The following is a 19,549-nucleotide window of genomic DNA, read 5'->3' as shown; positions in this document are numbered from 1 at the left end:
AATGTTTCACCGCTCAAAGGGCCCCCGAAATGCATCTATCTGATCATATATACCAAGTTAAGGGTAAATGGTTGGTTGAACTGGTTCAAGGAGATAGCATCAAACCTGGAAAGATTGCGAGTCGTTCAATACCTGACCGATGAGCGGGCCGGTTCAAAAACTCGACACCGCAAGTCTAGTTCAAGGCTTTCAACCTCTTACACCGCAGATTTCTCCGATGGAAGCGACGGGGCCTTGATATCCTCCTCGTGTTCAGCCATGCGGATCTCCTTTTCAACTTGGTGAAGGTCAACATGGGCAACGGCATCATCACCGTCAAAGATCTTAGCAATTTCCTCGAGCGTAGGTCCCTTTGTTTCGACGTAGAAGAACCAAACGAACACCAACTCGCAAAAGTCCCAAAGCGTATAGAACAACATGAAGTTCCAGTGATTCGGGAGATTGTTCCACGCCAGAAGGTTAGTCTGGTTGCCGAGAGCGAGGACGGCCTGGATGGTGATGTTGAGAATCATCATGCCCTTGGCCCGGAGAGCAAAAGGAAGAACTTCGAGGGCATAGGCAACGAGCAGGCCAGAGAAGCCGATATCGTAGAAAATACCAAAGAACCAGATGAACACGATTTGCGCATCGCCGGCTCGCTGGTTGGACTCTCCAGAGTTCTCGTAGATGGCTCCGACAATGGTCCAGCAGACGAAAGATGCAACCATGCCGCTAATGGCGGCAAGGAAGAGAGGTCGGCGACCAACTTTATCGACGGTCAGGGCGGCACCGACGGCAATTGTGAGATCCATGATTGTCTTGCCAGCCGAGAGCTATCAACAGGTAAGTATTGTGTAAGCAAAAATTCATTAACAGCCCGAGGCAGTGGCGTGAGGGAAAACTTACACCAAGTTTCTTATTCTCCTCCTTGATGCCGGCACCATCATAAACACGGTCGATATAATTGGAAAAGAGGGCGTTACCAGAGTACTGGGAGATGACACCAAGAGAAATGATGATGGCCAATCGCCAGCGGTTTCCCTTCGTCCTAAAGAAGTCGATGTAACTGCTGCTCTTATCGGCATTAGCCTCCATGGTAATGGTTTCCTTGATCTCGCGATATTCGAATTGGACTGTGGAATTGTTGATATCGCCGCCGCCGTGATGCTTAACGAGGACTTCGAGAGCCTTCTCGGATTTGTCCTTGGAAACGAGGAAACGCGGCGACTCGGGGAGCCACCAGACGCCGCAAAGCTGGAAGACGGACGGAACGATTTGAATGAGTGTGATGGATCGCCAACACCAGTCGTTTCCGATGGTCGAGGTTCCCCAACCGACGACAGAGACAACTACGGGATGGTCAGAGAGTCAGCTACTTCACACGCAAGATGGTGGGGAAAGCTAAATGATGGACACTTACTGAGAGCACCCAAGTTCCAGAGACAATTGTAGACGGCAGTGAGGGGACCACGATGTTGAGGGTGGCAGATCTCTGTGAGGAGCAGAGGAGAGCACATCTGGGAGAACGAGTTCCCGAAGCCAAGAATGAATCGACCGGCCATCCACACTTAGAGCATTATCAGTCAGCCATCCTTCGTTTGTTTCTAGCCACTTCCCCCGGGATGATGAATCACGAGATACTCACTTCCGTAGCCATTACAGGCAGCAGAGATGACACCGCCAACAATCATGACGACACAGCCGAGCATGATGGTCGGCTTTCGGCCGAAGAAATCGGCAATATACGGAGTCATGAAGTAGGAGATGATGGAGCCGATGTTAAACATGTTGATCATGATACCGAGCTTGTTCGCATCGGCACCCCACTCCATCTTGACGGGGTCCCAGATGAAGACTTCGTTCATGGAGCCATTCTCAATGGAAAAGAACTTTTTGAACCTGTCCATCTGCTGCGCCGTGTTGGCCAACATGCCGTCGTAGCCAGTTGTGGCTGAGGCGACAAGAAGGAAGACGGTCATGATGTAGAGCTTCTTCAAGTGCGGCTCCTTCCGCCAGTTGACGCGTTCGAAGCGAGGGACATCGCCGCCGCCAGCGGTCGCCTTGCTAACGATGGCGACCATTGCTCGAACTTTTTTCTTTCCTGGAAGGGGATCAATGCCTTCTTACAACAAACAAAAGGGTATCTTGAAATTAAAAATAGAGAAAAGAAATAGAAAGGAATGTAACCACGCGAAAGTGCGCGAAGAAAGCAACGGGGGAGCGAGGGAGCGAATGCGGGGATATGTGGGATTGATATATCCCAGCTGCTGAGGATCCGGCTTGCGGATGGCTGCTCAATTCAAAGATGAGATTTGAGCCGGAGGATGGAAGACAGAAGAGAGAAGGGAGAGTAAGAGGAGACGAGGCCAGGGATCGACTGCTTATATGAAATCCGGTGTCCCTAGGTTTGACCTATACTGGTTTGGCAACTCAGGGAACGGAACCGAGTAACGAAGACCAGATCGGAATATGAACAGGAACATTGGACACCCCAATAAGCATTCAGACGGTTCGTGTCATAGGCATACACGGGAAAGGCAGGGCCTTCATTGAACGTGGGGAGAGCGGAGAAAGATCAAGCAAGAAATCGGCGATCACGCCCCTTCTTCTACCCGTCGGCGTCTTGCCCCGGATGGCGTCCCCAACATCCCCAACCCACGGCTCAAGCTTACCTTGACAATCACACACACCCCCCTCCTCTCCTTTCAGTTCTGCCCACCCCTCCTGCTGACTGTGGGTCAAGACTCCATGGGGAAGCTGAGCGGAGGAGAGTTGAAATGTTCTCGAAAGGGAGGGATACTCCTAGCGTAATTAGCGGACAAGCGTGGATGGAAAACCCTGACTAGCACGACTTCGTACTGGTATGACAGTCGGCGTGGGTCAAAGTGGATCGGAACCAGGATGACAAGGACCAGGCCTGGCGATGCAAATTAGCGGGATATGGATAATATTCAGGTTAGCTATTTTCTCTCTTTACCAGTCAGAATTTCCATCAAGCCGTCATCACGAGGATTGCGTCCTTGATGCCGTCGGACCGTCCTGTCGATTCAGGCACTACCAGCCATCAGCGGCAACCCCACTGCTATTTCAGCCATCAGATGGAAATTGAAGTCTTTTAAGGCGGACGCCCGCCGTATTGAATCATAGATGCTCCGTATGGCGGAGGAAGGTTCTGCAAAAAGACACTTTGGCAGCTCAAAGAGAGGTTGTAATAGACCTAGACTAACTCTGTCCGGGTTCTGCGGCGGTGAAAAGACACTAGATGGCTGTGACTGTCCGTATGGGATGCAGAACCTCGTGGGGTAGCGCTAAGAAGAGCCTCTGTTGCTTGTTACATAGGTTGGGGAAGAATTGAGGGGAAATCTGGAGCACTGGGATGTGCTAATGGGGAAAGAAAGAAGCAGCCCCGTCCGACGTGATTGATGCCCTGATGTTCCCGAGAGAACCACCAAATGCTGGAAGGAGCGCCTGGGCCTGACAGACATCAGCAGATCTGACCCAAATTTTTTCGGATTTGATCTCCCTGGCACCCGAAACATTTTATGATACAGCATGAAGAACTTCGTTTTTCTGATATTCGATTTCGTGTGCCTGCATGTCGAATAAAATTGTATAAAATTGCACATTAATTTTGAACTCTATGACACACGGGCAGCCGATATTAACACACCACCATTGAGCTCTCGTACATGCAGACTCGTCTATTTGCCGCCAATGTTACAGGTTTCGAATTTCTGATCTGCATTGGTTAAAAGATCAGTCAATTACTTAGCTTTGAAGAAAGGCAAAAATTATCGTTTACGTGGGCCTTCAGACAGCTACTGGCACTACAGTCCGAAAGGATGGAGCGCCCCACGACTCGCAACACCAAAGAATCCAGGACAACCTGTAAGCATCTTTCAGTGAGATTCGTACGAAGCACGAAGCAGTTCCTGGATTAAATCCAAGAGCCATTGAAGTCACCCGTTTCTGTTTTGCTTTTGCGGTAGACGAGACCGGCAAGCTACCACTCAGGGCAAGCGAGTAGGCCGGAGACGCGTGGGCTCATCTCGACTATGTTTCGTTAAGCCGTGCCTCATCTTAGCGGGGAGTCGTCGACTGGCGGATATTCCGCATCAGCAGCGAACCTTCCTGTACGCAGATACTGATTCCGCTCTCCGCATTTGTTTAGGAAACCGGAAAGGGGGGCAAGGAAGAAAAACTGAACATTTTCTCTGATCCTCTTCGCTGAACATGATCTGTTTCGATGTAGGGGATAGCTTGGATTTGGTGCCTCAGCTGCCTGTCGTGATCTCGACTGCCAGCCTACTCGTATAAATGTTCCAAGCGGCCAGTATATGCTGCCAAGCCATGCGGCTCTAGCCCCGAATCGTGGCAATAGCACTCTACTTCGGACGAAGAATGGATGGTCGGCCCTATGGGCTTGGCAGACCGCAAGCAAAGACGCAAGGGTGGAGGGGCGGGACGACGTTCGAGGTGTGCGTACCGAGAATGTGGCCGAAGCCGCGAGTCAGAGGTTTGCCGGCACGGCTTCTATGAAGCTCGCAGGATTGATTATTGCGTTCCCTTGCAGACGAAATCGCTGGAAATAACCCGGGGCTTGCTTCGACCGTCGTTGTCGTCGGTGAAGTCGGAACAAACTGCACTTTGACTTTGACCTTCATACCTAATCTCGGCTCCGCTTGCGTGCTTGTTGCCGACATCCATAGTGTCGTTTGGCGTGCTCCACCACGATCCACGATCCATTATCCATAATATAGTGAAAACATTTGATCAGTTCAATCAAGAGGGCGGATTGATCGAATCGTACGTGACAAAGGAAGTCCGTCCACTGTAGATGTGGGCCAGAGGAGGAAAAGGACCGTTTGGGAAAATCCGGGTAAATAGCAGTAGTCGACCGGATAAAGTCAGAAGCTACTCTGAATATGGCAAAGACGACAAGAGACGGATCCTGGAGCTTTTCTCTCCCAGACCAAGGGAATTTCGAGGTCAGGTAACAGGGGTGAAAGGACTTTCGTAATGTCCCCTCCCACCGCCTATTCTGTACTTCGGAGCTGAGCTAATGGCGACTGACCGGTCAGGCCTGCCCTTGCGAAGACTACAGATATCGATCAGGAAGTCTTCGAAGTTCTGTGTCCGGAACCCGGGAGGTTAGCCAAGATTTTCGTTACCAATGCCAGGGGAACACAACAGCAATTGGGCTTCCTTGTGCTTGACCTTGTCTCGTCGTGCCTCCATTCTTCTTGGTGGATTTTTGCAGACTGTACTTCGTAACACATATCGAGTGGCATCAACCCGTCATATTAGTCTGCCACTTGCGGCCATCAATTGACCAATCGGTCAATGAAGGAGCTCGCGTCCACCAAGATGATCGCGATCCTCGCCCAATCAGCGCCTACGGTTTGAGCCGACTTGGTAAATGCAGGTGTGAGTTGCATATTTAGAGTACCACCTGGTTGGATCCATCTCTAACGGCACAGGGGTCGACCCGAGATGATAGTTTAAATTGCGCGTGGTTTTTACACAGTCTCTTCTTCGCCTCGAGGAGACCGTTCGCGGGCTGTTATATTACACCACCATACCCGCCCCATAGATCTCTTCATGGATCATTTTGAGGAAATTCGGCCTCATCTTGACCCGGAGCCTTCACAGCCAGGGAATGTTACTATTCGGCTAATTCGCTTCTGGAGAGACCGACTGGTCTTGTTGAGTGCTGTGATGACGGCACCTGGGCAGAGAGAGAAGCCCGATAAGGCACTTCTACCGTGAAGATGAAAGCCTGATGTTTGTATCTCAAAGTCAAAGGCTCACTCAAAGTAAGAGGCTGTGGGGGGTGGTATGTTTGCCCCATCCACCAAGCCAGCCAGATCCGGGGTTACGTAGCCCTCACCACACTCTTATCTTAAGATGAACCATAATACCTTCAAAAACTCAACGTCTTCAGGAGACATACTCCCATCGCTGGGATAACTAATAATTTACCGATGAATGACTTTGATCAATGCTATAGATCCCAGATCCTGGTCCTCGCTGATACTACTACCTCTAGACAGAAGTGCTGTTTGTGACATGCACAGTCCTAACTTCGGCCGTCTTAGTTCTGTTCCCCATTTCTTGCTTCGCAACAAAGAGGCGAGCTTTCGACACTCGAAACTAGGCATTTTAGAAAAATCCCTACAGATTGGGTCGGTCGGCCGATCATGAGGTGCTCCTGCGACATAAATCGTTTAGGCCCACCAATGCTCCGCGTAGATCGTCGTGACCCAAGGCTGCCATTCCTGTGTTTGTCTTTTTCGTTCCCCAGACTTTTGCCCTTTTGAAACTAAAGTGGTGAGCGCTTCGGTGAAGGGAATCTTGGGAGGTAGGCCCCATCAGACCATCGCCCTTCTAGTTATTCATGCGAGAAAAGATGGTATAAGAAGAGATGATGGACACATCCGATCCAAGCTAGACAATAGCTCCGAGGCGAGCACCCGTCGTTCCTGAAAGAATAACCGGCTCGAAGCGATAGAAAGCTCAGACGAGTCGGGGCAAAAAAAAAAAAAAAAAAAAAAAAAAAAAAAAAACGGATTGAAAATTATACCCTATACCCTATATCCTCTGGCAAAGCGAGAAAGAAAGCCGAGAAGCGAGAAGCGATTCTCATTCAGAATCTTCATTCGGCTCGGTTCCGCGCCCTCGGGTGACCCTGAGCTTAGAGTGAAACATGAGCTTGGGGTGAGAAATGAACGAAGCAGCGTCCATCAATAACGTCTGTCTGCCTCCAGGACTTCGGTCCTTCACTTCCTACTACCCCTCGTCTCACGCATTCTCCCACGCGGTTTTGTTAGGCGACTCTGTGTCCGTCCCGGATTTTCTGCCTGTCGATCAGACCCGCACCCCAGCATAGACGTTCATGGGGCGCATTTCCCTCTTCTTCTTTTCTCCCTTTCTTTTTTGCCTTTCACTTTTTTCCCCCTCTGCCTCTATCCCAAACCCTGCTCTATTTAACTGTGCCCATTACGACTGTCGCCATGGACGTGAAGCGCATATACACTCTGCCATGGATCAACTTCCACATGGACACGGTGGCGTGGAAGGAATGACATATGCGTTCGTGCGTCCACTTAAATGGACATACCCTCAGAGCTACGGTACTTTATTTTACTGTTCGAGGTCGTTCTCCCAATGTTCCCTCGATGACGGACCATATCAGGCTGGCTTCTGCTGGCTTCTCTTTCGCCTCGGGAGTGGACGTAAGAATGCTCAACGGAATGAAGCGGTCTAGACTTACTTACCTTGCCGTGCGTGAATAATGAGTGACGAGGTTTCCATCTATTCGGTTGGAATTTAATTTAGACCTGTCTCTATATACCCTTAAATCAATATAAGTGTGCCGCAATGAGAATCAAGGAAGCTCCCGCCATCACCACGCATGGCCACGCATATCAGGAAACGAGTCGTCATATCGGGTTACTATAACCAAGACAAATCCCGCCTACGAGAGGTTATACAAAGAGAGAAACCCCCACTAACAGGCCCGTTTGAGCGAGAACTTCCTTCGTCGGGAGGCTCGGAAGCACATATTAAGATCTTTTGTAGGGAAGCGGCGGGAGGACTGGGGAAGCCTCGTGTAGGTGTCCCGGCTGAGAAACAACCCATGAAGGACTCCAATGTCATAATTAAGAGGTGGGGGAGTAAGCCATCACTGCATATCCTCGGCATCATTTTATATAATGTGATTTTGGTCAATTCGTGCGGGATATCTCTGCGTCGATTAAAGCTATGCTACCTGAATCTCCGAAATGCATCCGTGCTAAAGCCTCCAAGACAGACTAGAGGCAGCGGGGCAAGGATTAAAGCCAAATATCTGGAGGTGATGTGGGCATTTGAATCGACCAAAAAAACATTCGGAAACTTCCTTTGGGTATCTGTGACTGAATTTGACAAGAAGAAAAGTAAAACAACAATTGTGATGGCGAAGGGGGTTGACTTAGATAGTAGTCAATCGGTCACCAGTCGTCCATGCCATGCAATATGACTAGGCCACCGTGTGGTCGTCGTCCACCTCGCCATCGCGAGCCTCCAAACTACTACGGCCCTCCAGCTGAGAGATCGATTCAAGGGCACGCTCAAACTTCTTAACATCGGCGCGCACCTCTTCCCTCTGCCTCGCCGTAGCCTCGTCTTCGGACATGAGAATGTCATAAATGCCAGCCTCTCCACTTGGGAAAACCTGAAGTTGCCGATCAAGGTGCAAATCTCTCGCGAGCTGGTCCTCGATATTGGGAATCAGGTCGGAATGCAAAATCAATCCGACAGCGTCAGTCAATCGAGCAGAGGCGAGTCTATAGTAGCCTCTAACGTACCCGAAGACGTCCACCTCTGTCTCGTATGGATCTTTGCCCATTTTCTCCATCTGAGTGGCTCTCCGCTTCTCATCTTGGTCCCTCTCCTGCGCTGAAAGGGTTTCGAGCGGCGCAAAAGCTTTGGGGGGCAGCTCGTTGGTAGCCATCTGCCAGCGGACGTAGTGACGATGCCGGCGAAGGATGTTCTCTTCCGTTCGTCGGTATTGTTTGAACTCCTCATCGTTGAGAGTAAACAGTTGGCGGGTGTGGATTCGGAGTGTCTTTATGAGATACTTCTCGGTTTCCGCCTTCTGCTCTTTCAAAAACAGTGACATGATTGCTTTTGCTCTCTTGTAAATCAAGCGCTTCTTCAGCTGCGCAAAAGCCCTCTCAAGAGCCGAGTTCACAACGGCGGATATCTCCTTCATGACAAGGTGAAGGAATTTGCGGACGGGGCCGTCCCAAGGCGTCAAAGCTTGCCGGCAAAGGTCTTCATAAACAGCACCGGCAACAAGTCCAGGTTGGCCCGCGCGATTATGACGTATAATCGAATCCCGGATCTCTCTCAGTTTCCGCGTTGGTGGAGGGCCAAATTCTGCGAATGGGCCAGGTGCTTCCATGCCTTGTCTAGGGCCGCCAGCGCTAGGTCCAGGTGTGACCGAACCCATGCGTCCGTAGCTATCTTCTCGCTTGATGGGTCCAGGGTTGCCTGTACGTGCACGTTTGGATGGCGTTGTAGGTGCGGAAGGAAGCGTATTCGGTGCTGCCTTACGCTTAGAGTTCGGCGCAGGGCCGCTCTGATCCTCGGTGTCATCGTCATCGATGATCTCAATGATTTGATCGTCCGTCTTTACGTTTATCTTTGGCTTCATAGCTATGAGGCAATTGCGGAAGGCTTCTCCGAGGCGCTGATAGGTAGATGAGAATTCGTTCCCTCGCAGGCTCGACAATACCAAGTCAATAAAGGTTCTCAGGCTCGTCCGAACCTCCAGTTCGACGTTGGCAGGGAGTTCGGGCAGGGACTCCAGTTGGTGTCGCAGACTGGACAACTTGTTGACAATCTTCTTCTTGATCGTCGGTAGACTAGAGAGTGTAAGTTAGACAGACGTGTTTGAAAATTTGGTTTAAAAAAAAATGAAGATCCGTAGTGCAGTATTTGGACTTACCTCTTGGCAAATGCTGCACCTAGCTTGTCCGAGAGATCGAAATGAAGCTGTTTCAACCCACAACGGTCGCGGTATGCACTAAACTCGCGAGGCCATAGCTTATTTTGGTCGAAGAAGTGATCCTCCCAGCGATTCTGATCCTCCAACGTCTTATCTGGAACGCGAGAAGTTACATAGTATCCATGACCGGTAACGTGGCTTTCGCCTTTGAGAATGGTCAACCACTGGCGAAGGGCTCCTTCATCCTTGGGTAACAGATCGGCCTTTGTCATCACACCGATGGTACGATCCAAGGCATTCGAATCCTCGATGATTTTAGACATGGTCGAGTTCATCGGGTCAAGATTCATCGGCACAGCCCAGATAATGATGGCCTCCCGATGCCGGATGTAAGTCTCCGCGAGGTTTCTGACAACCTGAACAAGATAGTTCTCGTCCGGGTTTCCTGGGCGGACAAAAACTCCGGGAAGATCATAAAAAGAAAGGTCCGCAAAATCAGGGTGCTTAATCTCGAGTGATATGACGTTGGGAGAAAACTTGGCTTCGGTGCTCTCGGCGGCTCTCTCAAAAGCGTTTTCACCAATAGTAGCATGGCCAGAGCCAGGAATGTACTGCTCATGGGATTTTCCGGGGTTGAGGATGGCGATTTGCGCCCATCGGAGTGTCTCTTCAATCTCGTCGGGTCTATCGAGAGTCTTGAAATCAAGCGTTGTTTCATGAACAGGCTTCCAAGGAGGGAACTTGTCACCAGGAGTCACATTATCCGGCGAGACGAGGCCGTTTTCCGGCGGGAAAAAACCATACTTTTGTCGTAAAGACACGCGGCATTGCCATGTGTGGTGACGAGATACTCGAATGTGGGTTACACAGCGAGTGCAGACGCCTCCGCTGCGAGGAAGATTGATGCCAGCCAGACCGGACATGAGGCTCGATTTGCCAGCTGATTGATCTCCCACCAAAACGAGTTCGGGCAATTGGATGTCATGCTGAATTCCAAGGGAATGAAGGTCTCCAAGTGTGTCGTTAAGATACTGCAAATTCTTGGCGATACGCTCAAAAGACCCATTCATGAAGGGAATGGGCTCCGTCGGATTGACGGGTCGCTCCTGAGGTCGAGCCATCCGCCTATCGTTGACTTGAAGCATCAATGGAGGCTCATCAAACCTTCTTTCGGATGGCGTAGCTAGATACGGTAGGGGGAAGGTCAGAGGTGTGTTCTTGCGGAGGGTATTGCCTTGGGGAACGAGTTAGTCCACGGCGGGCTCTCGGTGTTTTACTTACGGGCATTGGCTCTTTCCCCACGATAACCAGAATACAGGCTCGGCTGCGTAGCAGATTCTTGGGTGCGGAAGGATCTATCATCCAGCTCCTCATAAAATACTGGCTTCTCCTGCTTGATGCGACCCATTTTGGGAGGAAGAGGGCTGAAGATGATAGCGTAGAGCGAGGAATGAAGAGGGCTGAGGAGGTTGAGGGAAGAAATAGAAGTGGATGTGATTTAATATTGCCAACCTTGGAGGAGAAGAAGTAGAGGGAAATAACGACGAGAAGAAGTAAAGAAGTATGAAGCGCAGTAATGAATGAAAGAGAAGGAGCAAAAGGTGAAGGAGATGGATGGCCAGCTCCTTCTCTCATATAGGTGGAAGGTTGAATGGCTGGAATCGTGACACTCCAGGCTTACACAATTTGTGGTAGAGCTCGACGAGAAGCTACCTTAGTCCGAGGAGCCAGAAGGCAGCGAAGAACGAAACACAGCTTTTCTCAGAGGGAGAAAAAAATATAATCGTATTCAAATTGCTTATTGAAGTATATATTTCGAATTATATCCCAATTACCTTTCTGGATGCGCTGAAAATACCAGACCATTTCGAGTCGATAAGTCGCTTTGCTGGAAATGCTAACAGAACGCGGAGTTTAGAAGGTGCATTGGAGGCAGGAGAAATTTCGCGAGCCAGAGGCGTAGAGCTCCCAGAATCTGTTGCTTTGATTGGTTGCGACGCGGGTCCCGGAGACGAGGTCTTGGAAGGCACGGGTCAGCCCCTGGTCTCGGCGCCGCGATCCTTACGCGATGACCTAATCAGCCTCAGGTGCCGCCTTGACGGAACTCCACATTGTGAAATTGTGACGAGGATTGCTTCATACAACTTCTGGCGATTGAGGAAAGTTCAGAAGAAAAACGATCGAAAATAGAATGGCAGAGGGACCAAGATGCCAGGGGACCAAGATGCCATCCTAAAGCTATTCTACTGCCCTGACTCCCTCTCACTCTTGTCTCGAGCCTAGAGTCAGGGACGTGGCGCCTAATTATAATACTTGGATGTCAAAACTGAAGGAAGCGGAGGAGCAGCAATATTGCGAGACGCTGCGAGCTTCGGTTCTTCCTCTCAGCTCCCCGAGTTTGTTGACCAAGGGCGCGAGATCTCATCTCCCCTAATATGGGAAGGGGAAAAAAAGCCTTGATAATCCAACATCGATTTCATATCTCTTCTTCTCATCCCATACATCAACCTTCCTTCCAAAGCGGATAGCTCTTCCACGCTTGCTTACAGTGCTTCTTCACGCCCGGCCAAATAGTTATCAAAATCCCCTCGTAAAACGAATCCACCCCGTCGGCGTTCAATTTCTCCGCCTCCTTTGAAGATTCGGTTTCAATCTCTTTCACGTAGAATTCGTCGCGTCCAAACCTCGGGTCGCTAACTCGAACCCAGTGCCTTGCAAGGCATCCTGCAATGATGCCAAACTTCATATCAACCCACGCAGACCCAAAATTCCCTACACCATCCGGTCTGATGCTAATAATTCGAGGGGGGTATTCCAAGGAAGACACACACTGAAAAATCTCCGCTGCGAGGGTACGATCTACACAAGCATTTATAAATGTATCGCGGAGGTGTTTACAATGGACCTCGACCTCGCTCCTCGGTAGCAACATCTCAATTTCGGTCAGGTTCAAACCCTGTTCATATTCGTCATCCTCTGAATCCTCTTGCAGTACTCGCACGCTCAAATTAGAGCAGTCGAGTAGTAAGCTGAGGCAATCTAGGTGTCGCAGCTGACGAAAGGCTCTATAAGTCCACACCTCCTCTTCGTCGCCCCGGGACTGCGGAATAAGGAGTTCGAGATCTGTGAGGTTCGGGCACGCTCTTACCAATCGTTCAATGCGGGCGCGTGTTAGAACATATGGCTTCAGCTCTAGGTCTGCTCCCCGTTCCGGAATGAGCTTGAGCTTTCGCAAGGTCGGCCCATACGAAAGGATGGCGTTGAGTGTCTCGTTTCCAAAGATACCGCTGATATGGAGGTGGGCCAGTGGTCGCAGAGAGTGTAGGAGTTGGGCAATGACAGAATCAAAGTGCCCTTGTTCATGACGACTAAAGGAATATCCCGCGAGAGCGAGAGTTTGAAGGGACGCGAAGCCCTGGCTCTTCACAGCTACAGTCAGGGCCTGTAAGGAAGCAAGACTTGCAGACCTGGAATGTAGTTGTAAGGATCGCAGCGCATTGAAGTTGGTATGCTTTCCCCAGTTTCTAACAGCCGAGGGGGAGAATCGCCCATCGCCAGCGAGAGTCAATTTCTCAAGCGCACCGAGTTTGTCTACACTATGCGGAGCCTCACGAAAGAAACCCGGCCATTGCGGTTACGGGGGCGAAAGTGCCCAATAGTGGTCGAAGCTGTGACCAGGCAGCCTTGCCCATATGGAAACAGCCTTTATCGCAGGCGACTCCCTTGCTACCATACGCCAGATCGCTTCTTCATTAAAACTGACGTGGCCTCGGGAATCATACCCAGAGGTGGTATCTCGCGCTCGAATACTAGTTAAGCATTGCGATGAAATGAGGAGGTATTCATCATCGTCGATATTGCGAAGATTAGACCTGGATTGGTAGAGGCTACGTAGGCTGAAGCCGTGTACATGCAGCCGGGGAGTCCGTGGATGAGAGTGCAATGCTCTGAGCAGACCGGCTGGTACCTGATTCCTGCAGGCGTAGACGACCTCCTTGAGGTGGATGAAGTTTGGGAGGAATGCAACGAGTGAGGACCATGCCTTTTCTTGGCTTGCCTTATCCTCCTTGGTTGTTAATTCAGGATACGAGGGTATAAATTCGATAGGTTCCATAGGCCTCCCCCAGAAATCATCGTCGTCCTCGGGAGGCTATTCGTTGGCAACAACATCATCTGCTTTTGGTGATGTCGCCTCTTCTTCGTCTTCCTCGTCTTCTTCGTCCCCTTCTCCAGACATGGCATCTGCGGATTCGTCCCAATACATTGTCCCATGGATCTCTAGTCGTCGCACATATCTCGCGTCGTTACCAGCTGATAATATATCCCTACAAAATTTAACATCCTGCTGTAGTTTGCGCTCGTGCTTGACTAGCAGGCGCACGGTTCGAAAGCGAAATCTCGAGGTTGCGGGAGCGAGTCGCCTGCTGGCCAAGGAGAGGGAGAACAGGCTACGCCGCCCAGCCTTGCCTCCTGCTGTCAGATGCTCGCAAATTTCCTCGAGGACATCTAGCGGGAGCTCCTCCAGCGGACTAACCGCTGTTGGAGTTGGTGCCATGGGGGTCATGGAAGGAATCGGCGTTTTGGGAAGCAAAAAGACGGCACGAGGTGAGGCAAGACGCTAGAAGTGGAGTTGGAAGTCGTCATGTACTTCGTACTTTTGTTCGTACTACTGTTAGCGTCCACTAATGCAGAGGGAAGCCCCGCCTTATATGTAATTACCGGGATCTATCAATTTAATCAATTGATCAGCTGTCAAACAATTGAAAGGGGTCAATCTTACTTCGTACTTTCTCGATTAGAAAACTGGCTGGGGTCAGGGGTCATTAGTTCAGAAGGTCAGTCAGGTCAGCTCCTTCCCCTAAATTCTCAAGACCACGAAGCATCGTCACTTCCTTAATTAAGGAGCTCCTCAGATCTCCTTAGTTCGTGTCCAACCCAGCCTGAGAAAAACAACTTCTCCTTTTTCCTCCTTCCGCATTCACCTCATTCCCTGTTTTCCTTGCGCATCACAAAGTTTGCATTCCCAACAATGTCTCTCCCTCACCGTGGCAAGGAGCAGCCCTCCACAAAGGCTGTTATTTTGGTAAGGCCTTTCCCCCGCTGCTGTTTTTTTTTGCCTGAGCTCTGCAGCTCCTTGCAGGCTGGTTCCTGCTGCCAGCCTAATTGCTTGTCCAACAACAATTGTTTGAACAATCGAGAAAGGCCATCTTGGAATGGTCTTGGCCTTGGACACTTGTGTTCCTGGCTCTTTGATCTTTGCGCTCGCTCTATCGCATTTTCCTTCCAGAAGTGGGATGCTGACCGGGTTTATTTCTTTCCCGTCTTAGGTTGGCGGTCCTTCCCGCGGCACTCGATTCCGACCCCTCAGTCTCGACGTCCCCAAGCCGCTCTTTGAGGTCGCCGGCCACCCAATCATCTGGCACTGCGTCTCCGCCCTCAGCAAGCTCACCACCAAGCACCTCCAGGAGGTGTACATCATCGGCTACTACGAGGAGCAGATCTTCCAAAACTTCATCAAGGATGCCTCCCTTGAATTCCCCGGTCTCTCCATCAAGTACCTCCGCGAGTACGAGGCTCTTGGCACTGCAGGTGGTCTCTACCACTTCCGTGACGCCATTCTGAAGGGCCGCCCCGAGCGCCTTTTCGTCCTCAACGCCGATGTTTGCTGCTCCTTCCCTCTCGTCGACATGCTCAAGCTCTTCGTTGAGAAGGACGCCGAGGCCGTTATTCTCGGCACCAAGGTCTCCAATGAGGCCGCCAGCAACTTCGGATGCATCGTCTCCGATGCCCACACTCGCCGTGTTCTTCACTACGTCGAGAAGCCCGAGAGTCACATCAGCAACCTCATTAACTGCGGTGTCTACCTGTTCAGCACTGAGGCTATCTTCCCCAGCATTAAGAATGCTATCAAGCGCCGAACTGACCGACCCCGCCTCGTCTCGTATCCTAGCTCCGATAACCTCGAGAGCAGCATGATCTTCGACGACGATTTGGGTAACCAGAACGGTGTCATCCGCCTCGAGCAGGACATCCTCAGTGACCTTGCCGATAACAAGCAGTTCTTCGTCTACGAGACCAAGGACTTCTGGCGCCAGATCAAGACGGCTGGATCCGCTGTGCCCGCCAACGCTCTCTACCTCCAGCAGGCCCTCCAGGCCGGCTCCAAGGAGCTCGCGCCCCGCTCGGCTAACATTATCCCTCCCGTCTTTATCCACCCCACTGCCACGATCGATCCCACCGCTAAGCTCGGCCCCAACGTCTCCATCGGCCCCCGCGTCCACGTCGGCGCCGGTGCGCGTGTCAAGGAGTCGATTGTCCTCGAGGACTCCGAGATCAAGCACGACGCCTGTGTTCTTCACTCCATCATTGGCTGGGGTTCCCGCGTCGGCGCTTGGGCTCGTGTTGAGGGTACCCCCATCCCCGTCAACAGCCACACCACTAGCATCATCAAGAACGGTGTCAAGGTCCAGAGCATAACCATTTTGGGCAAGGACTGCGCCGTTGGTGATGAGGTCCGCGTCCAGAACTGTGTCTGCCTCCCTTATAAGGAGCTCAAGCGGGTAGGTGTCTTTCTTTTTTTTCTCTCTTTTCCTTTGTCACAACTTCTCCACGCCCGATATAATTTTCTAACAATTCTTTGCCCAGGACGTTGCCAACGAGATCATCATGTAAACTCTCGCATACACCGAGCGAGGGACCCAATCTCCCTCTATCGAAGCATGTCGACCGTAACGTTGTCCAAAAGTTAATACGTAGGAAAGGAGGATACAGGGAGGGTTGGCAGAAAAATGTGATTTCTTCTTTTCTTTTAATGCAGGCGAAACAATTCCACTTCTACAATCACGAGCAGGAGGACGTATACCGTCTATAACAAACCGTCTTGGTTCTTCTCGATTCTTCCTTCTATATTCTGTCGTAATGAGATGCTAGATGGTTAGACATGGAAATAGACGCGGTATGAAAACGGTCAGTAGCCTCTCGTCGCAGGTCTTGATTTCGTGACGTTTTGTTGATGAGAAAAAAAAATGAATTTATTCGTCGGCTCTATGAAAGTTGGCATATCAATTTGTAGACCTGCCAGCCCAGTAACTTTTAAATAGGACCTCCCGTCCGTTCGTTCATCCTCCTGTCCTTGAGTCTAGTCTAACCTGCTCTTAATTAGACAGGGGGCTACTATCCCACTCATCTTCCCTACCAACGACCCGTGATAACCCTCAAGAGCGTACCGAACGCCCAGCCTAAAACCAACCCCCTGCCCCTATCACTATCACCTTGGAAAAAAAAAAAAAAGAAAACAAAGTAACATTCATATACGGTTCCTAAAACCTCCATAATACTATACATCCATGACCCCACACACCCACATCACTCATCCCGGTCCTTCCTAGGAGACGGTCTAGGAAACATAGGCGAGGAGGGCCTCGAAGTAGAAAGACCGATGGCCTTGGCCGCGTCGAGAGGATCGAGGGTAGCCCGCGAGGCGTATGATGGCGGAGCTTGGCCCGCGAAAGGTCCAGAAGGGGTTAGGGACGAGGGAGTCGAGGTGGGACGCGGGGTGTTGAGGCGGTCGATGGTGGTCTTTTCGAGGGTGGCGACGTGGATGGGGGAGGGGCGGTGGGAGCGGGAGCGGGGAGGGGTGGAGGTGGTGTAGAGATAGGTTGCGCCCAGGACGAGGCCGGTGCCGAGGAAGAGCTGCAAGAGGAAACAGGTTAGGATTTACATCTGGGGAGAGGTAAGAGATAAAGCGGGATGTAACAACATACCGATGGTGTAAGAGTGAAATCAAAGAACCAAAGACTAAAAACAACGCTGATAAGAATGCTAAAGCTGGTGGAGAAAGTCTTTGCAATGTTATCTGCGTAGTTGATAACCAACGACGTTAGGATGCCATTGATAGCGTGGAAGACAATGGCAGTCCACACAATCCAGTTATATCCATCAAAGAATCCATGGCGTGCAATCTCAGCACCATCTTTATAGATGACACCAACAAACAGGGCTGGGAAGAGCGAGTAAAACGACAGCTGGACGTTCCGCGTCCACACCGACGCTGGAGTCGGCGAGTCCTTGAGCACCTTTTCAAAGTACACACCCGTAAGAGCCGACACTGTCGCAGCGACAAGGACCGCCGTCAGACCAATGGAGTAATTCACATTGACCGAGCTCGGGTCGGGAAACTCGTCCTCCTGGATCCCCTGGTAGGTCGCCGAGCGCTTGGACAAGTGGTGGTTGACCTCGCCTGCGCCGTTTCCCGCTTGACCGAGCTCATGCGCGGAGCGCGGGAAGTAGTGGTCCGAGCTATCGTGGAAGAGGAGCTTGTCGTCGAGCGGGGTGCCGGATTGGGGGAGGGAGGCGATTGCGACCCCGATCGTCAGCAGGATCAGGGAGAGCCATCGCGTCATGCCGATGGGGCGGCGGAGGAGAGTGGCGGTGAAGATGGCAGTCGCGAGGATCTGGAACGGGAGATGGCCCTTCAGGTTAGTCGGGTCATTTCTTCTTTTGGAGGGCTAGAAAGCTCCTAAAAGGGGGGCGCCGTGTTTTATGTTACCTCGACTTGGTACAAGACCTGGAAATGCACGGCATCGAGATTGCTCACGGCAACATAATGCAGGGAGTTTTGCAGCGTGTAAAGCGCAGCGGGTATGGCCAGCTTCCAGCCGTCGCCGCGGAAGACGGAGTTGTATATCTGCTGGAATATGACGGTGGCCGGCGTGGAGGGCGCGAGAGTTCGCGATACTTCGTATATGGAGAAGGTGAGGGATATCGCTAGCTTCAGCACTTCGTTTAGGAAGACGGCGGTCGAGGCAAAGTATCGTTGGTCGCCTGCTGGAGCCATGATGCGAGAATAGTGCATAATCTGTGAGAGGGAGCAGACAGAGAACCTGTTAGCTGGTGGAGTCCTCATCCATTGCGGGCATCCGCAAGTAGGTAAAACTTACAAGAATCAACGCAGAGTGTTGAAATGTGAGCTACAGCAAATTCAGCCACTGTTAGCGAAAGTCTGCTTGCTGGCACAGAAGGCCACGATACCGGCCGCAAAGGGGAGCTTCTTCATACAGTGAGTAGAGATATCGACTTCGTCGACACCCCTAACAGGGAGTCGGACGAGCGACTCGAAGATTCGCGGACAATCATGGCTGACCGCAATGTCGATTTGCCGGTTTTTGTAGTTCGCAAGCAAGCCCCTTCTCGATCGCTTCACTCGAAGACAGCGATCCTTCCCCGGCCTGCACTCGTTAGTCGTTCTTCCACGGCGCAGCCACGACAGTCGGTTGGTCGCGCGACCACAGCTCTCGGTGTGCGTTGTTGCTCGGGGAAACCGTGGAAAATATGCTCAAATCTGTACCCCTGAAAAAAAAAATGTGTGGCTCAATGCTCTCAACGCGTCGTGTCTCGTGTGAAGTCGATCGCCAATTCCTCGTCAAATCGCGTCTGCCAATATTCGACTTTTTTGTTCAGAGTCGCTCAAGTCGGGAAACAAAAAGGAGAAACCGACCGTGAAACCAGAAAAAGTCGGATTTCTTTTCCCCCTTGAGGTCTCCAAGTTCAACTTTTACCCCTGGGCAGAATAGTTTCAGCTGCGAAGCATCCGACCTAACAGCTCACAAGGGGGAACCGGACCAGCGCACAGCCACTCTGGTGGGTGCAGATGCGACTGGGGTGTGTTGCCAAGCAGGGTTAGAGGGCTGATAGTGCCAGTAGGGTAGTATCGGGATGATGCTCCATAAATCGGACGAAAAATGCGTGTGGGGAAGAGATTTTGATGGCGATCGCCAGTCCTTGGAGCTTAGCTATCTCCGATGAGGGTGTGGAGCGTACGAGCAGGGTTCCCAGGGTACGGAAGAGGTTAATAGCTCCGAGGCTCCGATATTTGGGTACAAGAAACCAATTGACAAAGATCACGAGCTTTATAGAATCCGGGGTATGAAGCAGGAGAGAAGTGATTGATGAGAGATCCCGGTTCTTAATGACGATCACAGAAAAGACGGCGGTCAAGGAAGAAATAAGCAAGGAATGATGATGTCACGAAAATGTCGATTCGACACCATTGTTACGCCCCATCCTCGTCTCCGCACG

General features: G+C 51.2%; 4 protein-coding genes and 1 pseudogene across 4 annotated transcripts; 1 reads left to right on the top strand and 4 right to left on the bottom strand.

Moving 5' to 3' along the window:
- Positions 1–197: 197 nt before the first annotated feature.
- SAPIO_CDS9078 (MFS hexose transporter) lies at positions 198–2,060 on the bottom strand (the record flags this gene model as incomplete). The annotated part of the gene is made up of 4 exons (XM_016790566.1): positions 198–812; positions 886–1,328; positions 1,400–1,546; positions 1,625–2,060. The coding sequence occupies 4 exons, from the start codon at positions 2,058–2,060 to the stop codon at positions 198–200; spliced, it is 1,641 nt and encodes a 546-aa protein (XP_016639869.1).
- Positions 2,061–7,999: 5,939 nt separating this feature from the next.
- Positions 8,000–10,880, bottom strand: SAPIO_CDS9077 (Dynamin family protein; the record flags this gene model as incomplete). The annotated part of the gene is made up of 3 exons (XM_016790565.1): positions 8,000–9,389; positions 9,473–10,655; positions 10,754–10,880. 3 exons carry the CDS (start codon positions 10,878–10,880, stop codon positions 8,000–8,002), a joined length of 2,700 nt encoding a protein of 899 aa, XP_016639868.1.
- A 2,742-nt stretch (positions 10,881–13,622) lies between these two features.
- On the bottom strand, positions 13,623–14,027 carry SAPIO_CDS9076 (annotated as a pseudogene; the record flags this gene model as incomplete).
- A 474-nt stretch (positions 14,028–14,501) lies between these two features.
- On the top strand, positions 14,502–16,144 carry SAPIO_CDS9075 (Nucleotidyl transferase; the record flags this gene model as incomplete). Its single annotated transcript, XM_016790564.1, has 3 exons — positions 14,502–14,555; positions 14,800–16,032; positions 16,118–16,144. 3 exons carry the CDS (start codon positions 14,502–14,504, stop codon positions 16,142–16,144), a joined length of 1,314 nt encoding a protein of 437 aa, XP_016639867.1.
- Positions 16,145–16,837: 693 nt separating this feature from the next.
- On the bottom strand, positions 16,838–18,607 carry SAPIO_CDS9074 (uncharacterized protein; the record flags this gene model as incomplete). The annotated part of the gene is made up of 5 exons (XM_016790563.1): positions 16,838–17,164; positions 17,236–17,925; positions 18,021–18,329; positions 18,412–18,441; positions 18,530–18,607. The coding sequence occupies 5 exons, from the start codon at positions 18,605–18,607 to the stop codon at positions 16,838–16,840; spliced, it is 1,434 nt and encodes a 477-aa protein (XP_016639866.1).
- Between the last annotated feature and the right edge of the window lie 942 nt (positions 18,608–19,549).

Source organism: Scedosporium apiospermum (assembly GCF_000732125.1).
Source record: "Scedosporium apiospermum strain IHEM 14462 chromosome Unknown SEQ_SAPIO_0132, whole genome shotgun sequence".
Classification (NCBI taxonomy): Eukaryota; Fungi; Ascomycota; class Sordariomycetes; order Microascales; family Microascaceae; genus Scedosporium; species Scedosporium apiospermum.
The sequence above is the reverse complement of the archived record's forward strand: the minus strand, read 5'-3'. Positions and strand labels throughout refer to the sequence as shown.